The sequence below is a fragment of the Oncorhynchus masou genome, chromosome 1 (assembly GCF_036934945.1).
Source record: "Oncorhynchus masou masou isolate Uvic2021 chromosome 1, UVic_Omas_1.1, whole genome shotgun sequence".
NCBI lineage: Eukaryota > Metazoa > Chordata > Actinopteri > Salmoniformes > Salmonidae > Oncorhynchus > Oncorhynchus masou.
In genome coordinates this window covers 27189577-27211009 of record NC_088212.1, presented here as the reverse complement: position 1 = coordinate 27211009, position 21433 = coordinate 27189577, and the positions used below count along the sequence as shown (strand labels likewise).

The following is a 21433-nucleotide window of genomic DNA, read 5'->3' as shown; positions in this document are numbered from 1 at the left end:
TTCAGAGTCAACTATGGGAGTCAGATGAGTAGCTGTTGACTTTATTTCTCTGTGTGCTATGCTGTTCACAGCTAGGTGCCAACCTACAGTATGCCTATTAAATGTGCATTTGTTTACTTAGCCAGACAGGAACACGAGGGCTGAAGGGGGATGTTCAATTCCGGACCATTGAGTGAAATATGAATGAAATATATTTTTGTGATAATTGTGCTGGAAATGTAACATTTTGGTTTTGATTTCTTCTCATCAGTACTTTTCTGTAATTAAGATAATACCAAAGGATAATTAAAGCTGATCTCCATCCAAAGTGATATCAAACCAGTGGATCGGAGCCGTCTGAGTTAAGAGGTTTACGTCGCTGAGAAAGACAGAATCAGTGGAGAGAGTGAAAAAGCAGGAACACAAACAGACCAGTGGACAATAGCTAAGCCCTGGCTGCCTGGGATTCTTCTCTTGTGACTGATTTTCGGCTTAGGCTGAATCTCTTTTGAATAAATTGAGCCCTTCACCCAACTATCCAACATCACTATAATCACCACCTCATTGCTGATCATTAAAACCTGGGCAAACACTTGTCTGCACCAGTATCCTAAAGATGAGCGGAAGCAGAGGGGCAAAACACACATGGGATTCTCTTCCAGATTGTCTGCCTCTCCCGCTCTACCTATTAATCCAGTGTCTTTTCAACCATGGTAAACTCTACAAGATGGACAGGGCATGGTTTGTGGTAGAGGGGCAAGCTCCATTGGCCTCTGCATGGAGCTGTGGAATTTTTCATTAGTGAATAGCTGGGTCACAAGTGGATCCAAAGCCGTTTTAATATTGTGTTCGCCCACAGATTAGGAGCTGAGAAAAGAAACCAAAACGTGATGTTCTCCACCAGACCCTGTCTTTGCATATTTGCAGAACACTTCATATTACTGTTTGTTTTATTTCTTAGTCCAGGACCCTCTGGGGTCAATAGTAATTATAAAGCCCTCTGCTCCAAATGTTTATTTTTAACTATTTCACCGCTGAATGTAAAAGCTGATGTTCCATATCTATTTCCCCCCAAAATGTCCCAAAATATAATTCTAGGTTTTTGTTGTTAGAACCCCATTATTCAATACATTTAAACAACCATGTGCATCTTAATTCCTAGGAGTGCTTCTGTATTGTGTTGAGTTGAGTTTACAGAGTTTATAGTTTTTTTGTGTCTTGAACATTTCGTCTTAGATTGGTGTTTGATGGAAGATCAGGTTATTCATCATCAAAGACCTCCATCTATACTTACAGAAAAAAACTGGAACTTTAGCCATTACTCTTGGTTTATTTTATGAACTGTTCTTTTGAAGGATGATGTCAGCTCTCAGATGCAGCGGGTGGTAATGAGCACACAGGCCCAGAGCCTCCTCTGCCCTGACTGCTGCCCTAAGTACAGCAGGACTCAGGTCCACTGTCATAAGAGCCGACTGTATCTGTAGGCATTTATAGGCAGCAGTATACTCCAAAACATCTTAGAACTATGTATCCAACTGTAGCTAGCCATCACCAGCTCCCTCTCTCAAAATAAGCAATCACCCAGGATGCCTCATTGAGTGGGCCAAGCCCTTAATGGGGGGTCTGCTACACCTCACCTAGATTAGCTTGGAAGGGACAGACAGAGAGAGGCCCTCAATAGAGTTATTAAAAATATCAAATGGGTGCGGAGGAATTTACAGTGGCTTTAAATGGGAGCTATCCCCAGCCCTCCCTCTGTTCTCGGCAGCTCTCATTTGCAGAGCATGTGCTGTTAAGATGTCAAATCTCCAGCAGGGCGGCAGGTGAGATGGGCCATACAAACAGTTTCAGTTACTTTCAGCTAGACTGACTGGTTTGGAGTGAGAAGAAGCAGAGCACTCTTAATACCAGTCTGGTAATTCACAGCCTTCTGCCTCATTTGTAGAGGAGTAAGTTCAGCTGTTTTGAATCCAAGATAAAGGTCCAGTTTAGAGACAGTTACAATTACATAATGGGCCTAAACCTTTAGACCAGGGATTGACAACTTTTATGGGGGTGGGGGCCACAACAAACAAAGTAAGTTGAAACAGTAAGTTGAGACCGACTGGGGAAATAAATACAAAATTGGAACTCAGTCGGTCTTCCCAGGGCCGCCAGTTACCTGCTTTAGGCTTGAATATTATGCTATTAATTAGCAAATGTACATGTAGATGCAATACTCTATGTATCATGTAGATGCAATGTAGATGCAATACTCTATGTACCGTAAGAGTAGCGCATTTGAGTGGTGTTTTTTTGTCACCCACTCTATTACTCAGAGTGAGTGATGACACTGTATGTGTGGATGAAGGGCTTGAATGTGATGTTGCATTGAGCATCCACCTTCAGAAACTACAGCTGTCCAAACAGCACTTGTGTACCTGGCTGCCTGCTCATCGGCTTAGTTGTGTACTCAGCCTCTTCTGCTGGCCAGCCATTTCACTGTCCTTTCACATTTCAACACTAGCTTTTCTCTCACTGTGTGCTACAGATGTGAGATCTTAATTTGATCACTCTTGTTGCTACGAATTTTCCTGCAGCGCAGGAAGTGCAGATGAGCTTTGTGATTTGCATACATTCACTGAAAACCACCAATAACACATGGTTGTATTCACAGTATTGCACTTTTCATGTAACCTACTTTTGTCCAGCTAATACCCTAACCACCGATCAAGCAACATTATGGACTAAATGTTCAAATCCTGTTGCTGCAGAATTAGTTTGCTGTGAAAATATATGTCAAATAATGATTCCAAACCTGTAGAAGCACAACTCTTTCCCTAACATGCATAGAACGTTATCCCGCTCGCTCTCTTGACTACAGAGTGAAAAAGATAGAGGTTAACTGTATGGTGTTAACTTCTTGAAACTCCCCATCCCGGATCCGGGATCGTGACTAAAGCCTCAGGCTCATTAGCATAACGCAACGTTAACGATTTCTGAAAATCGCAAATAAAATGAAAATAATGCGCCTACTCTCAAGCTTAGCCTTTTCTTAACAACACTGTCATCTCAGATTTTCAAAATATGCTTTTGAACCATAGCAATTCACTAATTTGTGTAAGAGTATGCTAAGCTAGCTTAGCATTTTGAGTAGCATTTAGCACGCAACATTTTCACAAAAACCAGATAACCAAATAAATAAAATCATTTACCTTTGAAGAGCTTCGGATGTTTTCAATGAGGAGACTCTCAGTTACATAGCAAATGTGCAGTTTTTCAAAAAAATATTATTTGTGTAGGACAAATCGCTCCGTTGTGTTCACGTTTGGCTATGAAAAAAACCTGTATACAGTTATAGCCTGAAGCTCATTAGCATAATGTAACATTAACGATTTCTGAAAATCGCAAATAAAATGAAAATAATGCGCCTACTCTCGAAACGAACCGAAAATTCAGTCACCTACAACGTCAAACTTTTTCCGAATTAACTCCATAATATCGACCGAAACATGGCAAACGTTGTTTGGAATCAATCCTCAAGGTGTTTTTTCACATATCTCTTCATTGATATATCGTTCGTGGAAGCCTGCATTCTTCTCTGAATTCTGTGGAAAAATACTTGCAGCTGACTTTTGCGCACCCATTTCGGCGCAGGACACCGGGCGGACACCTGGTAAATGTGGTCTCTTATGGTCAATCTTCCAATGATATGCCTACAAATACGTCACAATGCTGCAGACACCTTGGGGAAACGACAGAAAGGGCTGACTCACTCCTCTCGCATTCACAGCCATATAAGGAGACAATGGAAAACTGAGCCTCAAAAATCCTGCTCATTTCCTGGATGCTGTTTCATCTTGGTTTTGCCTGTAGCTCACGTTCTAGGGCACGCACAGACAATATCTTTGCAATTCTGGAAACGTCAGAGTGTTTTCTTTCCAAAGCTACCAATTATATGCATAGTCGAGCATCTTTTTGTGACAAAATATTGCGCTTAAAACGGGCACGTCTTTTTATCCAAAAATGATAGAGCGCCCCCAGAGTTTCAACAGGTTAATTTGCTTCTGTTATAAACTCACGGGAAAGATGGTGATAACAACTCAACAACAACACCATGGGACTCCATATGTCAGACTTAAGTAGCCAACAGGTTGATCAATGCTTGGAGGAATGTGGGTGTTGTTCTTGGCTCTGTTTTCTGATGTTTGGTGCCGCAGAATGTCTTGTAAATGATAGACATAGCATTATGATAGGCAGCAGTGACATGTCAGGGCCCTGGTTGATTAACTGTCTGACCTTTTCCTATAGGTGTGATGAGGCTCTCCATGTCCTTTTATTCACCCACAGTTGACTGCCAGGTGGTGCCCACAGGGTTTACAGTGTCTGGGGATCCTGGAAGGCCAACATGCTATAGTAGAGTACACCTCCACAAACAAATTGCAATTTTAAGGAAACAAACAGCAGGTATAGAAGTTGATACATTTTGCCATATATAGCGATGTGAAGACATTTAATATTTATACCAAAGACGACATGACACAACTGACTAAAAGCAGAGGACTGTTGTGTAGAGTTGTGTAATACAGTGATATTGCCCTAGACTAGTGTAACGGACGTGAAATGGCTAGCTTAGTTAGCGGTGCTAAATAGCGTTTCAATCAGTGACGTCACTTGCTCTGAGACCTTGAAGTAGTGGTTCCCCTTGCTCTGCAAGGGCCGTGGCTTTTGTGGAGCGATGGGTAACGATGCTTCGTGGGTGACTGTTGTTGATGTGTGCAGAGGGTCCCTGGTTCGCGCCCGGGTATGGGCGAGGGGACGGTCTAAAGTTCTACTGTTACACGAGCTGGCAGTCTGTGTGGCCAGAGGCTTATCTGAAGAAATCTCTCCGTATTCCAGTACATAGGAAATCATGTTGTCATAGAAATACTGTGTTAATTTGAGCCAGACCGGCAGAGGGGGTAACACCTCCTCATCCCAGAAGGTGGCTCATTATACTGTACAATGTTTTAAACATAGTGATATCGCAAAATTGGAATTTTGGGGCAGGTGCATATGAGTTATCATGTAGCTTGCTTCAACAAGGTATCTTAGTAAATGCCAGTCTTGTGAGAGAGTTGTTACATTCAGCAGATGCTCTTAACCAGATACTTTCAGGAGCATTTAGGGTTAAGTGCCTTGCTCAGATTTTTCACCTAGTTGGCTCAGGGATTCAAACCAGCAACCTTTCGGTTGCTGGCCCAACCCTCTTAACCGCTAGGCTACCTGCCACCCGTTGTTGTGATGGAAAAGGCCCCTTTGGGCCATTAGTGGTGTGCACATTTTCCTCTAATGCGTTTTACTTTTACCTGCTGGGAGTTTAATTAAAAAACAGAGGCTCAATTTAAAGCCCATTACTATGCTAATGTATTAAGGGTGGGGAGGGAGGTGATTAAGCAGCTTTTAGAGCTGACTGGAGCTGGCCCTGGGGACTAGAAGGATGGCATTTCTTATTTGGCTTCATTACTTTCTACACGTATCTATTTACAACAACCTAAGATACTTGCTGAGACCTTACTGCTATTGAGCTATATCCTTTAGGATTATTAAAAGTAATGCTGCTCTAGACTACAATTGTGTGCTCTAGATTTGAAATTGGATTGAGAGTAAATTAACAAGTTTTGTGTTGATTTGGTTATGATGACAGTCCATACTCTCCCATGTCAAGTCGCCCTCTATGTGTGTTTTGCAACTGTGGTTATCAATGTAAGCAATTAGACAAAGTAGGGTTGTAGTTCAGGCTGCTATATTTAGAGCATGTGCCTCTGTGATCTAACATAGAAGCCGCTGTATGTAGTAACCAGCAAAAGTGTACATGAAGTCATTTTCTAAAAGGTGAAATAAAGTTGAAAAGGATCGCCTTTATTCATCATTGCATGAAAATACATCCACAACCAGTAAATCTGTTCAACTGTAAACCTCATCCTCATATTCACGCTGTTACTTGCTGACCACACTGCTCGCGTCGTGTGTGTGAGCATTGCAAAAGAAATGTACACATACATGTTTATTGAATCATTGCACTCACACTGCTTGAGCGTGTCAACGAGCGTCTGCGTAGATAGGCACTAAAATAGAACTTGGTTGTATTTGTGACGCGCGACGCACTGCAAGTCCTGCCTCTCCCATCTCCGCATTGGTTGTTAGGAGCATGTACCCACATGGGTGATTGAAAGATGAACTGAGGTTCACGCTCCAGTCCAGTCGGTGGTGGTAATGCACCTTAAAGTTTGTTGCCAACCGCCATATAAAGTTAGAAGAAGAAGAAACCTGAAGGAGGAGAGATTACTAGAAATGAACTCGGTTCACCGTTTTATCTGTGGATTAATTGTCGGAGTAGAGGACCTTGTGCATTTCAGGTAAAATAGCAACCATACTTAGCTAGCTAAATTGCCATAAATGTTAAATTTTTTTCAACCTGTCCCAAATTAATATAATTGGTTGATCAACGCGGACGCACCCGCGCGTGTGTTCTGGTCAGCATGTTACACTCCAGTCTTCATTGCAACAGAGTTACCATGGGAGCTGCTGTTATTGGAATTGTTATGGAGCTGCTGTTTATCAGTAACTTTGGTCTCTGGTCTCCCCCTTCTCAGCCTTCTCTCCATCCACCCATCTCCTTGGTCTCCAGGACACAGGCAGCTTGGGCTCTTGTTGGACTGCAGTGGAGATGGATAGTTGGGGAGAAAGTTCAAGCCAGAGATGTAGCCTGTAAATAAATCAATGAACTTCCAGCCATGCAGTGTTGACCAATCACTCCACAGGTCGTCAGTCTGCAATCAGTGTCCGGAGGCCTTCCTGTGGCTGTGACCCTGGCCCATGCACCTCATCTCTCACGTCTGGCTGATTGACATGGCTAGCCTCACAGGCCCACCCGCTTCCTAGTGAAACCAGGAGGATCTTCAAAGTGATAGTTTACAGCTGTTTCGTGGGTTAATCCTGATCCTCTCTTTCTTTTGAAGGGGATGCGGTGACATAATAGCCTGGGCTATTCTTCACTAAATTGTTATGCTATTTCTCTGGTTGTTCAATAGCAAAAGGGGAGAAGGTGAGATGGGAACATGTGTTGCTAAATGTACCTTGATTATCAAATCACAAACTCCTCCATTCCTCTCTCTCTCCCCTGGCCTTCCCTTTTATCTCACCCACTCACCCTGATCCTTATCACTGTGGTAGAAGCATTGAAAATAATGTCTTTAGTGGGAAATCATTGGCAACATGTGGTGAAAGCTTAAGATGTTGTCACACTTTAAATTGCCTGTAATCAGTTCAAAGGGAAAGTTCATACTTCTCCAGCGGGCTTTAGCAGGAGAAAGAAAGAAGAGGAACAGGGAGGTGAAAACCCCACGACTCCCAAGGCTGAGGCCTCTCAGCTGCACTGAGCTTAGCCTTTGACCATGCAGGGATATTTTTTAGAAATATCTTTATCTGACAAAGCTTGTCAAAAAGTTTGGTCTTCTCCATCTGAAGAGGTGCTTTGAGGGTTCATAGCTGCACCATATCGAATACAACTATGCTGTAGTAGGGCATTGCTCTAACGAGGTGAGAGTCTGGGTTTTTGTGAATCTCAACTGACAGAATGTATACATGACAGAGAGAGAGGGAAAGAGTGAGGAGGGAAGAGAGAGAGATGGTGAGAGACATAAGGATGGAAGGAGGAATTGTGTGGACAAAGGATTGGAAGGAGATAATGATTCCCCTGGGAGCCCTCTTAAAGGTATCTGCTGAGAGTATGTCTTCTTCTAGTGATGAGGTCCAATGCTGAGAAGGCCTGGGTAAATGTTGACACTTTGCTGCTGGAATCGTGATCATTGATCCACACAGGAGGGTCTTATGGGCTAATCCGTGCGCTCAGGTGTGGCAGGAGAGAAACACAGATCCTGACTGCAAATTAAAGGAGGGACAGACGATCCTGCTGGTGGTCCTTTTATTGGTCCCTGCTCTATCTCTGTCCTCAGTAAACATACAGGACACCTGCTCTATCTCTGTCCTCAGTAAAGTTACAGCACACCTGCTCTCTCTGTCCTCAGTAAACATAAAGGACACCTGCTCTATCTCTGTCCTCAGTAAACATACAGCACACCTGCTCTCTCTGTCCTCAGTAAACATACAGGACACCTGCTCTATCTCTGTCCTCAGTAAACATACAGGACACCTGCTCTATCTCTGTCCTCAGTAAACTTACAGCACACCTGCTCTCTCTGTCCTCAGTAAACATACAGGACACCTGCTCTATCTCTGTCCTCAGTAAACATACAGGACACCTGCTCTATCTCTGTCCTCAGTAAACTTACAGCACACCTGCTCTCTCTGTCCTCAGTAAACATAGAGGACACCTGCTCTATCTCTGTCCTCAGTAAACATACAGGACACCTGCTCTATCTCTGTCCTCAGTAAACTTACAGCACACCTGCTCTATCTCTGTCCTCAGTAAACATACAGGACACCAGCTCTATCTCTGTCCTTAATAAACTTACAGCACACCTGCTCTCTCTGTCCTCAGTAAACATACAGTACACCTGCTCTATCTCTGTCCTCAGTAAACATACAGGACACCTGCTCTATCTCTGTCCTCAGTAAAGTTACAGCACACCTGCTCTCTCTGTCCTCAGTAAACATACAGGACACCTGCTCTATCTCTGTCCTCAGTAAACATACAGGACACCTGCTCTATCTCTGTCCTCAGTAAACTTACAGCACACCTGCTCTCTCTGTCCTCAGTAAACATACAGGACAGCGGCTGACTACACAACAAACTTCCTACCTCATCTTCCAGAGGGGTTAATATTGGCAGCAGAAGAAACTGATTGATATTTGGCAGATAGATTTGATTGAGTCAGTTGGTCATTTTTTTGTCTTATGATTCATAATTATATTTATGCGTTTGGATGAAAGTAATAATCTAACAATGCTGGCCCAACAACTCTTGCATCTCTTCCCTCTTGCCCCATTAGGCCTAGCCTACACTACAAACTGCAGACCCTGTTCATCTTATGTGTGGAGTCAGCACAACCAAGTTGATGTGTTTATTATAGTATTTTTATGGATCAGCGTAATCATCATATAATCCACGTCTTTCCCTTGTCTCCTGTGGGCATGTTCTCCCCACCGCCTGGACCTCTATCTGCTAATCAGGTAATGTTAGGGAGGTTGAATGGCGTGCCTCCCCCTGGTCGGCCTTCACTGCTCACACACTGGTGTTGTTTTAAAGAGCATTCTTTAGGAGCTGAACTTGGAAAGGTATTAAAGCGGGATTAGGGTCCTCCACAATCCAGTGCTTGTGTCATTCAGGGAGCTGTGTTCTCTTCTCTGCACCGTGTCCCTCCACCCCCTTTCTGTTTGATTGTGGCTAGCCACGGGAGTCGGAGTGACTAGGCCTTTCAAAGGAGAGAGGTAGGGTTAAATCCCTAGTCCAGTGCTCCCTGCTAATTCCCCTTGTTCCTTAGAGAAGGATTTACTTCTGCTGCCAGCTTCTGAAAGGCCCTCTCTGCCCATCCGAAAAGTCGCCGTTGCCTTCCTGTGGAGGTGTGGTTGCTATAGAAGGGGCGTCATGCATGGATATTCCATCTGAACCCCACTGAGAATGGGGAACAGGGGCCAACAACAGGCTAGAAGTCCGGATTAGATCAGAGGACAAAGCGGGACAGGAAGATTCCAGAAGGGACAAATAGGAATTACAGCACCAAAAATAATGCAAAGTGACAGAGAGGGGAAATAGAAAAATAATGGCTTACAAGATTAGAATCAGAGAGCAAAAGAAAGAGAAAGAAAGAAGGGACTGAATAAGAATGTTTTCATCTGGGTGAGAAGATTTGAGAGAGCGGTTGAAGGTGACTGTGCAACCCGGGACATATAAAACCATACTAACAAGTCATTTCCTCTGCCTTTATACTCTCAGACTAAGACGCCAATCATTAGCTAAACATTAGAGCTGGACCTCTGGGCTGGTCTCCACACATTCCTCCCCCAATGTCCCTCAATCCCAGCATGCAACAGTTAGACAGTCCTTCTTTCTTAAGCTATGAATGATTATTGATCTATCTTTGAAAAAGCAGGTGAAAATGTGGATTTGTGTAAACAGGGATAGCCAATTTGCCAAGCAACTGCATGGTTGATCCACGAGGGCTATCAGTGTTACTGATCTCTTTTGGTTTTACGTGTATATGTTTGTGGTAGACTTTGAATTTTAGATGCTTGATGTCCCTGCAATAATCTTTTGATACGCAATGTCTGACTTTTCATATTAGGTGATCATTAAGTTTGTATGAATAGTATATTTTGTTGTGATCACAGTAATGTCATTGTTGAACAGATGTGCGTGATGTAGGTCAGCAGGTTGTTTTCACAAGAAGTCAGCGTGTTTGCAAAAAGTACTTTTTTTAAGGGATTATCCTCAAGGTTTTTCCATAGTTGAATAATAATCTTCTTAACGTATTGTAATAAATGACAGATTAAAGGATTTCATCAACCCTACGTGTGCTAATTCTGATATCTGATATATGTTGTTTTTCCATTATAGTGAGAAAGGTTCCAATAGCCTAGTTGGTTGGAGCACAGTGTGGGAAAATTAAGGTCAGAGGCTAGTTTTCACACTCAGGTCAAATGTGTTCGCCTCTTTGGATAATAATGCAATATTTTGTATTACACATTTTATTTGGAGGTTATAATCATTCAGAAAATGTCATAGTTGCTCTATTATCAATGTCAATGATCAATTGTGTGATAATACTATTAGATAGCTTATAAAATGACCCATTCACTGGAGTAGAACCAGTCTGATCTGTAGTACAGTCTGATTTGTAGTACAGTCTAATTTGTAGTACAGTCTGATCTGTAGTACAGTCTGATTTGTAGTACAGTCTGATCTGTAGTAAATGGCAGCTCAAAGATGGACCTAATATGAGATGTTGACACAAGAGACAGCAACCAAACATGTACTATCTTGTTTCAACCATGCAAACAGCTGCTCTACTGAACTGTGTGGCAGACAAACTCCCTAGCAATTTTAAATCAACATCTACAATAACATTAGCATGACAAAACCTTCCCTGGGTTACTCTCCCCTCATATTTACACATATTCATCACTATCGCTCATCCCTGTCCTGTTTCAGGAGCAGATTATGTCAATTGCTGTGCTCTCTCCCTTGCACAATGAAATAGATGTTCACCAGAAATAGATAGGCGGCTGCCAGCTGTCCTCCAACCCAACGCAAACAAAGAGCACGCTAGTAAATCCAGCTTCAAGGCTGGCCAAGATCAACCACACTCTCTGTTCCTTGCTCCAGCTAATGGGGCTCCTTCTGAATGACAACAAATGAATTAAAAACTCTCCCAGCAACCAATAAAACAATACAAACAGTTTTACATCTTCATGAAAGGACAGAAAGGAAGATGGAGGTGTTGTTTGGGTACTGGTAATGTTGCAATGTACCATAGAGGCTGGTTTAGGATGGCCTAAGGTGTAACCTTAGATGAGGTCTGATATGTAGGAGGAGAAGAATAATCAGATATAGTGGGTGTAGAATAGAATGGGGAGGAGACACAGTGGGCATGTTCCACTTCTAGGCATTAATCAAACGGACCATGCTGACAACCTATTGCAAAAGTTACACAGGGCCAAATATATCAGATGCTAATCCGACAGAGAAACAGTGATTACGATAAACAAGTGGAAAAGACATGTGTAGGGTTTTAATGTGTGGATTCTAATTGAGCATTATAACTGACTGATCCCCATGTTGGCCAGCTGTCTGAGGCTAAGAGGCATTTGGGTGCCCATGACCGAGCGCTGTTGGTGTGGCGTGGGGCTGGGGCAACCTTAGGCACTTTAACACATAAGCTCCAGTCAAAAGAATCACTTATTGGTACTGGCTGCCCACAGGATCAGTCCACAGCCTCCTGCCCCCTGCCCCCAAACCCTCTTAATCAAAAGCCCATGGTGACAAGCCAAGCTAGGAAGACTAAGTAGACCCCCTTGACTCTGTGATGAAATAATAATATTAATGTTACATACGTTTTCAATGCATCAATTAGTAATGGTACCTTTACTCTCATCTTCTTCCGTAGATTGTTTGCCACCAAGTGCAGTGGATGCCTGGAGAAGATCGCCCCCACAGAGTTTGTGATGCGGGCTCTGGAGTGTGTGTACCACTTAAACTGCTTCTCCTGCTGTGTGTGTGACCGGCAGCTGAGGAAAGGGGATGAGTTTGTCCTGAAGGAGGGCCAGCTGCTGTGTAAGAGTGACTATGAGAAGGAGAAGGACCTGCTCAGTTCTGTCAGCCCAGACGATTCTGACTCAGGTAGGACCAAATCCTATCCAAGACCAAATCCTATCCCAAAAACATATTCTGGTTGAGACACCCAGTCTTTTGTGATTCATTTTATTCTAATGGATATTATGGGCAGTGAGCAGAAGCCAATCTGTATTAATGGCTGTTAGGTTCTTGTGTGGGCGGGCTGTTGTGCTGGAAGGAATATAATCAGTGTATCATGTTGACTGACGGGAGGATTTGGGGTCTTTCTGCGGAGGGCCGAGCATAGCTCCTCTTATCTGCTTCTCTGTGTTCCTTGCATCTTCGCCTCGCCTCCATACAGTGAGGCATCTCACCAAGCCTTACTGTTCAGACCCATCTGGCTCTCATTTAATCACACACACAAAGGCAGAGAATATAACAAACCGTCTGTGCCTGTGTACACTTTTGTCAACTTATAGGAATATTTGTTTAACTTCCGCGCTTCGTTTTCTCCCAGTGTATCACACTGGTATTTTATGGAGGGTCTCCAAAATTCCGGAGTTGACATGAACAGAGTATAACCTTGACGTATGCAGCAGACAGAATGTTGAAATCAACTGGAGAAATACCGTTTGGCCTACTACACCACACTATTTACAGTAGAGATGATCAGAACCAGATGACAGCTTACAGAACGGAACCACGATGTGTGCATCTCTAAGCAATCACTGGAAGCCCACATCATTTGTTGCTTGAATTGACATTGCTGCTGCTTCTGAGAACACTGCCTTTCACTCACACAGGCCTTGTATTATTTACTAATGCATTTGGGGATTCGTTATTCAACACAGGAGTCAAAGCCATTATGTTTAGTGTTATAATTATGATTGTCTTTCTATTACACTGATATTGCTTATTAGATTAGCAGACTATTTTGATGATAAAGCAATTTAGCTAGTTTGTTAAGATAGCACTTAATGTGTGCCAATAGAGAGAAACATCAAGATCCCTTTATGGACACATTTAATTACCATAGACAATAAAATCTACATCAGCTTTCCACCTTTTGGTAACTTTTGCAATTTGTCTCTTTATGCATAGTGTCCCTTCAGTCTTTTTGTCTGTTGGGACCCAATGTGTATTTTCCTTTTATTTTGAGTTTGTGTGTTTCTAAAAAATATATATTTCCCATTTCCTTTGATATCTTGAGTTAATTTCCCATGCCTTTTCACGTTGGGGTGGATCTGCTATGTAGGATTCTTATCAAAGATTTATTTGGTGTAAAACAACCATTGTAATGAATTACCAATGACACAATGTCAAATCTAATGACAAATGTGCATTTTTCATTATGCTTTTCAGTCCTCTGAATGTCTAGTCGTGCATGTGGCCTAATGTTTTTGTAATAAATTGATAAAAATGTATTAAAACCACATGTGTCTCCATTCATTATGGATACAGTTGTGGAGTCTGAATCTCTTGGAATTGAAAAGAACAGACCATATATTTATCAGTAGACTGTCAGGGATGTTGTCAGCTCAAACCCATGCTGATATTGGTGAAAAATGTCTGTCTATCTATGCAGAGAAAAGTGACGATGACGATGTGGATATCAAGCAGGAGAAAGGCACGGGAGGCCAGGGGAAGGGAGATGATGGGAAAGACCCCAGGAGGCCCAAGCGGCCACGCACCATTCTGACCACTCAGCAGAGACGAGCTTTCAAAGCCTCCTTCGAGGTATCCTCCAAACCCTGCAGAAAGGTGAGGCCCTTTCCTGTCCTGATCTCTGCCACAGCAGCTCTACTCTCACCAGACAGACAGACAGACACATACAATACCACTGTCTGCCTACTGAACACTGAACAGAGCTGAAAACTAACACTATTTCACCTCTTACGCGAAGACAGCTGGCTGCAGTTTGAGCTCAAAAGTAGCTGAGGAGCAAGTTTATGTACAGAAAATTACCTGTAAGAATGGCCTACATTGGAAAAGCTACTTGAAATGTCTGCATGGCTACATTATACACACATTGTGAACTGAAACCTGGGTTTTGTGAAACAAAATCAATCTTTTAAGCTTGCTTTGACGTGCTTTTGTGGTATACGGTCGATACAAATCCACACTAATATTTTAGAATATCCCCCTGGACAGACTGGCATGTGGAGAACTGGATGCATGCCATGAGGCCTACAGTAGTTTTACAAATCAAATTCTCAAATTCAAAAACTCTCCAGCACCTCAGAGCTGTGCTTTGAAGTGGCAAGCAGCACTCTGGTCTGTGTTAACTGAGGTAGAGGGTAACGCAGCCCGCCTGCCCTGCGCCAAATGACATTCTGAGAGAGAGGAACTGCATTTAGCGTAGGCCCTAAAAGCATTCACTGCACTCTGTCCAGAGCTTTGAAGAGGCAGTAACCAAGCAGTCCAAAAAGACCGCCACATTAATTCAACATTTGAAATCAAAGAAAATAGAGGCAAGTCGCCCACTTGGAAATATGCCACAAAAAAAATTTCAAAAGCACATACGATTCCAATCTGTAGTTAAGTTTGTTTTCTTGTATGATGTTGAAATGCTTTTGTGTTGACTATTAAAGGTGAGGGAGACTCTGGCTGCTGAGACAGGTCTCAGTGTTCGTGTGGTACAGGTGTGGTTTCAAAACCAGAGAGCCAAGGTGAGAGCATAACCACCCCAAAGGCAGTGTTATTATATGATGTTATTTGTTACTAATCAAGAGAACAAAGTAACAACAGCAATGGTGCACATGGATTGGCTGGAAAGGGCAAAACATTACTTACTCTAAAACAGCTATCAAATCACCACAGCTATCAACGATAAATTTAACTTTTTCATTGCATTCCTTTCAACTCTGTAAAGTTAAAGTGCAATGCTTGCAAATCTACCTCAGTCTTCCATTAGATGTCTCCACCCACTGCCTTTTTTGATATTATCTTCAAAAGCCTTTGATAATGAAGTACAGTCAGATATGTGTTCCTGTAGTTCACTCAGGGGTGAGCAACAAGGAGCATCATTTTCAAATTAAAAAGAGCACATGTTAGTTTGGGGAGTACATTAAAACTCTGTCTCCTTCTTTCAGATGAAGAAGCTGGCAAGAAGACAGCAGCAGCAACAGGAACAACAGAATTCTCAACGGCTTGGCCAAGGTACAGTACACATCCTTCAGTTCAGCCTGAAATAGGGCAACACCCACTGTCCCAGTATCATTTTTAATAGCGGTTTCAGTAGTTTAAAAACAGCTGTTATTACCATGATTTTAGACAGTTATTTTGCATTTGACATGATGTTTAAATGGTGATCTGGGATTATCACATAGCAGAAATGAAAATTATGTTTCAGCCAGCTAAACGTGTAGCATGACACTTCAATGAGAAGCACAGAGGCAGGATAATCACATACTGTACACCACAGCTCTGTGTGACCACTCTAAAGCATGGCATTAATTGAGGAACATGCGAACCATGGGAGTAGAACGGTCGTAATGGCTTCTGCTCATGTGTGACCCCCCTCATATTATCCCTAGTGTCCACTGGTGTGTGGAGGTGGAGGAGGCTAGCTAGCGTCTGTGGCCCCAGTCAGGCGTGATACAAGGGAGACCGTGCCTACTGTGTGTGTGGGTGGAGGAGGCTAGCTAGCGTCTGTGGCCCCAGTCAGGCGTGATACAAGGGAGACCGTGTCTACTGTGTGTGTGGGTGGAGGAGGCTAGCTAGTGTCTGTGGCCCCAGTCAGGCGTGATACAAGGGAGACCGTGTCTACTGTGTGTGTGGGTGGAGGAGGCTAGCTAGCGTCTGTGGCCCCAGTCAGGCGTGATACAAGGGAGACCGTGTCTACTGTGTGCGTGGGTGGGGAGATTTACAGCTCAAACCCTGTTAAGCATCCTTGTAAATTAGATGACCTGTTCTGTGTGAGTACTGTAGTCTGCATGCTGTAGCCAGGTCCAACTCTCGTGTCCCCGTTCAGATACTGCATCTCAGGTAGCCTAGTGGTTAGAGTGTTGGGCCAGTAACCAAAAGGTTGCTGGATTGAATCCTTGACCTGACAAGGTAAAAATGTGTTGTTCTGCCCCTAAACCACGCAGTTAACCCACTGTTCGCTGGTAGGCTGTCATTGTAAATACGAATTTGTTCTTAACTGACTTGCCAAGTTAAATAAAGTTTAAATAAAAAAAATAAAAAAATGATGTCATACACACAGGAAGTTAGAGCCACACCAACACGTGTTCACAGACAATCTTCAAAGCAAATAAAAACAGAGGAAAATAAAGAAATATTGCAGATAATGGCATGGGAACACACTGCCAGGCAAAAAACCTAAACCAGTTGTAAAATGTTTACAAAGCATATTAGATTGGGATTTTAAAATGAAATGGTGGTAATGATATCATTCCAGTCATAGACAAAAGCTTAATTGGAAAGGCATACATCCACTATGGAGGAAGCATCTCACAAAATATGGTAAGAAAACACAAGAATTATAACAGTGAGAAGGAAGAATCAAAACCAGACATACAGTAGACATAAGATTCATGATTTAAGAGATGTTGCACTAGAGAAATTACAGTTTTACAAGTTAAAGGAGCTCTATATTTATTTTCTGTGGAAATCCCAAGGCTTACATTGACATTGTATTACTGAACAGACCGACATTGCCTTGGTACTGAAAAGCCATGAAGATCATTGAATCATTTTCGGATACAGTATAAACTTAATGTAATAATGCTTTCATTTTATGGACCAGTTTGTAAAACTGACCTCGTGGTGTGTTAATTTATGGACCTTTTGTCAAACTCTCTAGGAAAAGGAATATGGTCATGCCCTGAAATCCCCAAAAGTGCATACTGTGGATAGGATTGTATGGGAGGAGATAGGATTTACAGTGCCTTTCAGCATGACAATAACCTCAACACAAGGCCAAATCTATACTGGATTTGCTTACCAAGAAGACAATGAATGTTCTTGAGTGGCCGAGTTACAGATTTGACTTTAAACTACTTGAATATCTATAGCAAGACCTGAAAATGGTTGTCTAGCAATGATCAAACATGTTTTCACTTTGTCATTATGGGGGTATTGTGTGTAGATTGGTGATTTCTTTCTTTATTTAATCCATTTTGAATTCAGGCCGTAATAACAAAATGTGGAATAAGTCAAGGGGTGTGAATACTTTCTGAAGGCACTGTATGTATTTAAGATAACAAAATCCACTCTGTGCTGTTAACTTAAACAAGAAAAAATCTCAAGAACATATAGAACTTCTGGAACTAAAAATAAATGAATGACAGACATCTTTTCACAAGGGCTCACCAATGTAAAGGAAAGTGCAGGATGGTGAGCTCCAGTCTTAAAGCAACAAGGGCTGTGTGTGTGTCCCACTCACCTCTGAGTGATTCAAGAGCAGCCTTCTATCAGGAAATGCTGGGAGAATCTCCATTGGCCACAGCAGAGCAGGGAGGGTTTCCATGGAGACAGTGCTTTTGGTCTAGTTTCTATATTAGATTTAGAGTCGATGGCTTTCCTTCCAGCTGAAAAATGCTTATCAAGTAAATGCCTCTTCCACAACAGTCTTAATGTAAACTCTTTCTCCGTGTGGTTGGCTGTGTTACAGAGGTGATGTCCAATCGGATGGAGGGCATGATGAACTCCTTCACGCCACTGGCCCCGCCCCAGCAGCAGCTGGTTGCCATGGATCAGAACGGCTACAGTACGGACCCCTTCCAGCAGGGCCTCACCCCCCCACAGATGCCCGGAGACCACATGAACCCATATGGTGAGCATCAGACCCCCTGCCCCTCTACTCAACCTCACACACTCCCCAGTGTGGAACATGTGTTCAGGCCACAGACCCCTGGTTTTGGCATATCGCACAAAGTACAAGAACCCCCCCCCCCCCCCCCCCCCCACATGAGATGACACAAACAGGCCACTGGTTTATTTTGAAGTTCATTTTGAAATCAATCCAACATGTTTTCTACTACCCTCCTACTCCCATCCCACAATCACTCGCTATGTTCTCTCTATGCATGGGGTTTGGTGACATGCTCTGGTATGTTAACTGACAGTTTGCATTGCGGACTATGTGAAGAGCTTTTAGATAATCCAAAGGGCTTGCGGTAAATTATAATCAAAACAATGGTGACCATGATGAGTGAAGTAATGTACCACCATGCAAAATAACTATGGTGACCATGATGAGTAGAGCAATGTGCCACGATGCAGCTGCAAGCAAGAAAAAAACAAATATTTGAATCTATCTTGAATTTGTTGTTCTATTCTTCCCTTTACTTACACGGGGTGAAACGGGTAGAAGAGAATTCTGACCAATGTAAAAAAGATAGCTTCTTCAACTTGATATCATTTTTTTAAGCCACCATTTTGTTTCTTGCAATTGCAACACCCAAAGTCCCAGTCTCATCACACTCCCTCTATTTTTATGGGATAAATAGAGGGAAGGATGATATTGCCAACACATTAAACGATATGCCTCTTCATCACTCTGTCCCCGTCTTGTGCAACAGTGTCATTCAAATCTGGAGTGCAATAAAGTTAACAATTCCCACAAGGAAAATAATAGGACAAGAAATGATGAGATGCATATTAAGTTCTTTGTTGACATGTTCCTCTCAGATCTATAGTAACTGTCCCAGGGAGGCAGGACAATGACTTCAGAGAGTTATTGTCAAAACAGTTATCAGAATTACACTAGTATGTAATGGGTCCTGTGTGGCTCAGTCGGTAGAGCATGGCGCTTGCAACGCCAAGCGTCGTGGGTTCGATTCCCGCTGGGACCACCCATATGTAAAAGTAGTGGCCCCAGCCGACTTGTAAGTCGCTTTGGACAAAAGCGTCTGCTAAATGGGATATATTATTATATTATTATTAATTCAAAGTGGGATTCAAGACTAACAATTATTCATTTTCAAGACAGTCATAAATACAGTACATCATCAGTATTATCAGTGCAATTGGAAGTTGCAGTTTGCTTTTATTCAATGTGCCATGTTTAGTATTTATTTTTTATTATACATGATTATATTCTTGCAACTTATTTTTCTCTTTCTCTTCTTTACAGGTAATGACTCAATTTTCCATGATATAGACAGCGACACATCTTTAACCAGCCTCAGTGACTGCTTCATGGCATCTTCGGAAGTGAATATGCAAGCACGTGTGGGACCCATTGACCGACTCTATTCCATGCAGAACTCTTACTTTGCATCATGAAAGAACCACATACAGAAATGATGTTATGTAATATAGCAGATCATCCACAAAATCTGCTTCTCAACTTCCTCAACTGCCTCACATCAAGGAGTTTCCACACTGCTATGGACAAGACATAAGCAACAACCTCTTCCAGTGACTCCTGGATCATTTGCAGACAATGGACTCAAAGAGAGAGAAACTAGTTTCTCAACCGTGAAGATTCCCTGGGATGATTCTATTTCCTCCTCCTTTCTAGAGATTATTTGTAGCATATTTGTATAGTACTCTCACAGAAGTAGCACATCTTTCTTTGTCCACCTAAAGAAATTTCATTGAGCCACTGATTTAAAAAAACTCTTACCAAATACTACAAGCCTACCAGTTCTCATAATGCATGACTCCATAGTTAATTGTATGACCATAAAAGTGAAAAACCCTTAAAAAAATCATGTGAATTGTTGAGATGTCAGAATGTGGTGTTGAACTCCATGTCCTCTTTAAAATGCGTTCAGCTTGATCACATTGATAGTTTTAGCCCTACAGAGAAGATATGGTGTTCATAGTAAATAGACAGTGTGTTCACAAGAGAGGACGTGAGTGTGTATTTGTCCGGGCGTCGACATATACACATTTGGAAAAATAAATATGGAGTGTAGTGTCTGTTTAGTGTAAATACTCCCCAAACAGATTGGTTGTGCATGTAAAAATGGAAAACATTCTATTTATTTAACTATAACATGCTCTTGAAGGTACTTATGAATCTGAAAAGCTTTATTTAAAAGGACAATATTTTGTTATGTAACTAATGAGTACCAGTGGAGGCTGCTGAGGGGAGGAAGGGTCATAATAATGACTGGAATGGAGTCAATGGAATGGTATCAAAAACATAGGGTATCAATGGGTTTGATACCATTCCATTCACTCCATTCCAGCCATTACAATCCATTTCAGCCATTATTAGCAGCCTCCACTGGTGAGATTATTAAAATTCATTTGTATGCCATTTAATTATGAACCAACCATAAAACTTTTTCTTCAGCCAAGCAAATGAGCAAAATTGTGCTATTTATTTTGTACAGATTTGAGACCATGTCAAATGTACATTTTTAATGTTAAGAAATTGCTAAATTACCAAAGTCAATTGGTTCATTGAATAAACAATATTTCCATCTCCTGATAATAGCTTAATTCATGCTACACTAAAACATTGTTGTACTCAAAAGACTAAACCTCATAATAGCAAATTCAACATTGTATTGTGTATTTTCATTGTATAGTAATAGTTAAAGCGACTGAACTCAAGGTTTATTTTTTATTTTTATTAAACTCTGTGAATGGATGAAATTTGCAATTGCAACCATGTTCGTTTTTAATTTTATTGAGAGAAGGAGAGAGAAAGAGAGAGAGTTGGGGGGGAGAGAGAGAGCATTTTGTTTATTATCTATTTCACTTGCTTTGACAATGTAAATATATGTTTCCCATGCCAATAAAGCCCTTAAATTGAATTGAGAGAAGAGGGAGGGAGAGAGGGGGAGAAATGGGTCATTTGGGTGACCGAAAAAGAGAGCAGGATACTGTAGCATGGCTTGAGTAGGCTCCAGACACACCCCCAGCAGCTGCTTGAATGTAGGCTAGATACCACCTGGGTGATCCTTCATCTCCCTGACAGCCCCTCAATAAGGTCAGGCAAGCTGACACTTCCTCCAGAGCCTTGCCTTGCCTCCTGCTTACTGCCTACAGTCTCTTCTAGTCTTAGCTCTATTTTATCATACTAAATGAAGTGATACTTCTGTCCATTCAATTGTATAGTCCTCCTCATCCTCCCATTCTATGTCCTTTTATGACTGCAGGTTGACATTCTGCGAACAGTGAATCACATGCAATTGTATATTTGTTTAGCTTTTAGCTGCTGTGGTCAGGATGTTCACTTCTATTTTTTAAAATCATAACTGGGTAGTAAATGCCCTTTCTTTTTTTGCTGTGTGT

The 21433-nt window shown here is 42.1% G+C and overlaps 1 protein-coding gene across 2 annotated transcripts in view; it reads left to right on the top strand.

Moving 5' to 3' along the window:
• lmx1bb (LIM homeobox transcription factor 1, beta b) overlaps positions 1–20745 on the top strand; it is a 62251-nt gene extending 41506 nt beyond the window's left edge. For both annotated transcript variants that reach the window (XM_064967113.1, XM_064967112.1), the window contains 6 exons: positions 12066–12298; positions 13818–13993; positions 14824–14901; positions 15325–15391; positions 17850–18011; positions 19314–20745. In XM_064967113.1, the coding sequence (XP_064823185.1) occupies positions 12066–12298; positions 13818–13993; positions 14824–14901; positions 15325–15391; positions 17850–18011; positions 19314–19465 (868 nt within the window). In that variant the 3' untranslated portion in view covers positions 19466–20745. The remainder of the gene's footprint in view (positions 1–12065; positions 12299–13817; positions 13994–14823; positions 14902–15324; positions 15392–17849; positions 18012–19313) is intronic.
• Positions 20746–21433: the final 688 nt, after the last annotated feature.